Source organism: Glycine soja, chromosome 1 (assembly GCF_004193775.1).
Source record: "Glycine soja cultivar W05 chromosome 1, ASM419377v2, whole genome shotgun sequence".
NCBI lineage: Eukaryota > Viridiplantae > Streptophyta > Magnoliopsida > Fabales > Fabaceae > Glycine > Glycine soja.
In genome coordinates, this window is record NC_041002.1 from 50,303,204 (window position 1) to 50,308,480 (window position 5,277).

Below are 5,277 nucleotides of genomic sequence, written 5' to 3' on the forward strand. Positions count from 1 at the left end.
GATGTTTAATGAAATGCTAACTTACATTGTCATGCATTGTTACATCAATATTTCTATTCAATATTCAACATTCAATTCAAAGTTAAGAAAAGAATTAAAATTACACAATTAAAATAATAAATAGACTAAATTACAAAAAAATTAAAGAGATCAAAATTAAATATTAACAACAATAAAGAGATCAAAAGTATAATTAATTCTATTTAAATATTCACATAAAAAAGGCATGTGTGTAGCCGTACGTACATGTACATGGATGTGTGTTATATTACTCACATCACATTAAATTTCTAGATTATTCACTATATAATGTTATTTTATATCTATTAATTATTTTGTATCATGGTTGTCATTCTTTTCTATTATCACTCCATATTCATTTTTTAAAAGGACTAATAATACATAAATTATTTTTTATTTTAAACACTTTATCAACACCTATAACTCTTATTTATTTATTTTTTTCTATCACATTGTAAATTTTATTATACATATATTTTTCTCTCTAGATCTAAGATAGTGTATAGATAAGCATCCAATATATGTTATCTTTCAACTAGAGTGTTTAAAATAAAAAATAATTCTTTTAAAGTAATTCCCCAAAACAACCATTTTATAAATTTTGAGATTTTATCATCCAATCAAACATGCATATTGTAATTTAAAATAAAGTAGAAAAAAGTTACTGAATAAATTGCACTTGAATTGACAATAAGATTCTCAATATCACAAGAAGAATGTATGAACATGTAATTTATAATCCATATATCCCAAAAAAAATATTGATATTTACAGCTAAGTAATACCCAAAAGAATTTTACAACCTGCACCAAGCAACATCATATCTCACAAACAAATAAAAGCTGAAAGCAAAAACGCTAACACAAAGGGTTTACTTGTGTTTCTTTCAGCAAAACAAGAAGCACTTTTAAAAACAAGATTTATTTCTTTAGTTCTTGCAATTGAAAATACAAAAACATCTCTAAATTATTGTTGTTCCTTATAATTGAAGTCTTATCTTCTTCTCTCACTCCCATTATCTAAAAACTAGAATACAAAAACTCAATCATCAAGTACACCTGCATGGAATAGTTAATTTCTCAGTACTAGTTTTCATCATTGTATCCAGGAGGAGTTTTGTTGAGATCAATAACATAGTCCCTTGGAGGAGATGTCTCCACTTCATCATTTTCAATAACAGCAGGAAGTGCAAGCACAACTTCTCTCTTCTCCATCTCTACACCATCATCATCCTCCTCTTCATTGTTCTCTTCAGCACATTGCTCAACTTCAACCTTATCAGCACCACAAGACTCCACTTCAGTCTTCTTCTTCAATCCGGCATTAGCTGCAGGCTCAGCTTCAATCTCATTTTCATCAGAAAAAGGGTCTGCTTCTTCGTTCAAGTCGCAAAGAAGCTCCACTCCCATTTGGACCATTTTCTCTATTGCACAATTCACTTCAATGTTTTCTGCAACATAAGGCTCAACTTCAATGTTCTGATCCACAGAATCATGTTCCACCATCTGTTTTCCTTTGTTTAGGTCCAACAAAGAATGACATTCATGAGGCATGCCCTTGTGTCCAATTTCAGGCTGCACTCTTGTAGTTTCTCTTTCAACATCATTGGAGGAGTGCTGCATCATTCCTTGATGATCAGCTTCTAGATTTAGATCAATCCCCAAAAGTCTCACTACACGAGGCATGCCATTGTTTCCTTGATCAGCTTCTAGATTTAGATCAATCCCCAAAAGTCTCACTACACGAGGCATGCCATTGTTTCCTTGAGGCTTCACATCCACGCTTTCTATAGCTTCAGTCTCCACTTTTGTTGTTTCTGTTTCAACATAACTGGGAGAGTTCACTATTTCTTCAACTCTTCGGTTTAGGTCCAATTCAAAATGTCTTCCATGAGAAGTGCCCTTGTCACCATCATGCTCCACATTCATAGCAGCATGATCAGTCTCCACTTTCTCTTTTTCAACATCACTGGGTGAGTTCACTATTCCTTCTCCTCCATGAGGCGTGCCCTTGTCACCTTTAGGCTCCACATTCATACTCTCAGTAGCATTAGTCTCCACTTTTTCTTCTTCAACAACAACGTTACTGGGTGAGTTCACTGTTCCTTCTTTGTTCTTGCCCTTGTTACCTTCAGGCTCTACATTCATGCTCTCAATAGCTTCAGTCTCCACTTTTTCTTCTTCAACATTGTTGGGTGAGTTCATTATTAATCCTTCTCCTTTGTTTTGGTCCGAGTCCATCTCCAAAGGTCCTCCATCAGACACGCCCTTGTCTTCTTCCATTTTCTCGTTGTCGTCTCCAACTTCTAAACACACAACATATACAACAGCATCACATAAATATATATATATATATATATATATATATATATACACATATATATATTCCCATCCATCCTATGTTTTCTTAGTGAACATATACAACAGCATCACATAAATATATATATATATATATATATATATTCCCATCCATCCTATCTTTTCTTAGTGAACATATTAAATAACACAAAATCAAACAAACCGAGAGGAGAGCTAACAACACACTCAATCTGTAACAATCTACTTCTAATTAACACAAGTGCGTCTCATTAAATATCAAGTGGGATCTACAAAATTTTATAATTTCTAATGAATTTCGACAAAAAAATATTGAGTGTTCCAAATTGTATCTCAGAGGGTGTGCTACTAACAATTCTCATGCAGATCAACTAAGCCATGGAAAATGGTTGACAATCTAGAAATTCACATGTGTGTGTGTATAGTTGGATTAATTTTTATTTACCTAGAGGCAGCATTTCTTCATCAACTTGTTGTTCTTGTTCCACAATTGGGGTTGAAACAGGAGGAGAGTTGAGATGCTTAGAACCGTGGCAGCTATCTGGATCGGATTCGCAAAACGGATCGATTTCCGTTGAAGCCTTTCTCTTGTGATCAATCCCAACCAAGGTGGGTTTCTGATCCACTTCTTCGTCCCCTTTAGGCGCCACAACTGCATCATCACCACCACTCTTAATTTCCAACTGTGGTGAGAGGCAAAGTGCCTTCTCTCCAACTCCATGAGACCCTTGAATGGGAGAAGAAGCAGTGGCCATGATGGTGGCGTCGATCTTCATGACTAACTCAGAGTTCTGCATGGTTAATGAACTGAAAATCAGAGCAATCTTTTAGAATCAAGAAAACACAGAGAAACACAAGAAATGGATAGCTGAATGTTGAGGGTAGGGTTTCGGGTTTATTATATGTAGGCTACGTAGAAGGTTGACAAATGTTTAGGTGGCAAAGCTTGTATGAACGAAATTTCATTTTCTCTTTGGGCGGGGGGACAAAAAAAATAAAAATAAGTAATAAAAATAAAAAATTGGAAAATGCTTGATAAATTTACTTAAAATGAATTTCTATATACTTTTCAATTCAACTCTGGGAAGAAAATACCATGTATTTGGATTGTGAAATCCAAATTTTTGCTTTTTCTTAAAGAGAAACTAAACTATTTCTGCCTTTTAGGGGAAACGCAGATCGTTTTTGGCTCCTTGTCTATGCTCATGTATGGCTAGTGAATATATATATATATATATATATATATATATATATATATATATATATATATATATATATATATATATATATATATATATATATATATATATATATATATATATATAAAGTATGTACTAAATGACATAGTTAAAGATTATTTATTATTCCCTTTTAAACAATTAAGACATTAATAGTTTCTATGTGTTTTACTTATTCTATTTAGTATTGGTGAAATTCAAATTTCAAATGCGCGCTCAAAGATATCTGTCCGAAAAATGTATTTTTCAAGTCAAACGGATATTTAATAAAAATATAAATGATGTTGCGTTACTTTGTAAGTTTGTATTATATTTATATATACTAGTGTAATAAGTTGTGCCTTGCACAAATCTTAAGTTTACGTTTTATAATTTTTAATATATTTTTCATATTTTTATTTTTATTTTTATGCACAAATATTTATGCCATATAATATTGCTTATAATACATAGTAAACAAATAAAAGGAGAAGGAATGCCACATAATATTATTATTATTATTATTATTATTATTATATTCATGTAACTAAATATATGATGTCTTAGTTAAAAATATCAGACTTTAGATCATTAAAAAAAATCTTTTAAATTTAATAGATCGGCATATTTAAGTAAATATTACTAGTAACGATTTTTTAAGGTTTTAGTCAACTTTTTTCATCACACAGATATATTTTCTTGTAGTGAATTGTAATTAGTTTCTCTGTTGATATTGTTTAAGACCATTACAATTGGTTGAACTGGCATGTTAAGTGATTGAGTGATAGTTGACTAGTTACGCATGCATATTGTCACGTCACAAGAATAAAAATGATCAAAACATTGGTGAAATAATATTTTTTTTCCTTTCCTTCGTCTTTGTTCTTTCTCTGCTCATTAGTTTTGCGATAGTTTTCTTCTACCCTTTGAAAAAGTATCACCACATTAACATCTAAAATCAATTTTTGTAGAAAATGCATAATTAAACACTTAGATCACCTTTAAAAAAAAGTAGATCAAAAGACTAATTGACGAAAAAAGAACAAAAACGATGTCAAGAAAAAATTATTATTATTCTAACAATAATTTAGTCATTTTCATTTTTTTTAACATTTATATGACATTAGCATAACAGAGGAATTAAATAAATTGATGGTTTAAAATATCATTATGCTATAGCAATTTTAATGACTAGATTAACTGGTAATTTTACAATTTTAGAAATTATTTGACCATCTTGTTAATTTTAAAGACTAAATTGGTGATTCAGTCTTATGATTCAAACTGTTTCTTAAAATTAATCAAATAAATGGGAATGATCGGTAGGCTTGGGATGAATTGACTTGTGTGACCCCTTTAATATTTGTAATTTTATTTTATTTTTTGTATTGGAGATATTATTGTCACTTGTCACGATCGGATCAATGAATTTTATCAGTTCAGTAAAATTATGATGCATGTTTATATTTGAATTTTCAACCACATCACTCAAATCAATGCAACATTTAATCAGAATATGGTTGAATTTGCCGTTTCACCAAATTGAAATAGGTAACCACAATTTTATTCTTAAAAATTCAGTATTTTTCAAACTTAAATATTTTCATTTATTTAACAGTATTATTAGTAAACTATATTTACAGAGTGACGTTTAGTTGAATCCACCAACAGAACAGATTGGGCCTAAACGAAAATTCGTCAAT

The 5,277-nt window shown here is 30.7% G+C and overlaps 1 protein-coding gene across 1 annotated transcript; it reads right to left on the reverse strand.

Moving 5' to 3' along the window:
• Positions 1-926: 926 nt before the first annotated feature.
• Positions 927-3,197, reverse strand: LOC114405605. The gene is made up of 2 exons (XM_028368063.1): positions 2,803-3,197; positions 927-2,326 (listed from the first exon to the last, which is right to left on the reverse strand). Exons 1-2 carry the CDS (start codon positions 3,152-3,154, stop codon positions 1,107-1,109), a joined length of 1,572 nt encoding a protein of 523 aa, XP_028223864.1. The 5' UTR covers positions 3,155-3,197; the 3' UTR covers positions 927-1,106.
• Positions 3,198-5,277: the final 2,080 nt, after the last annotated feature.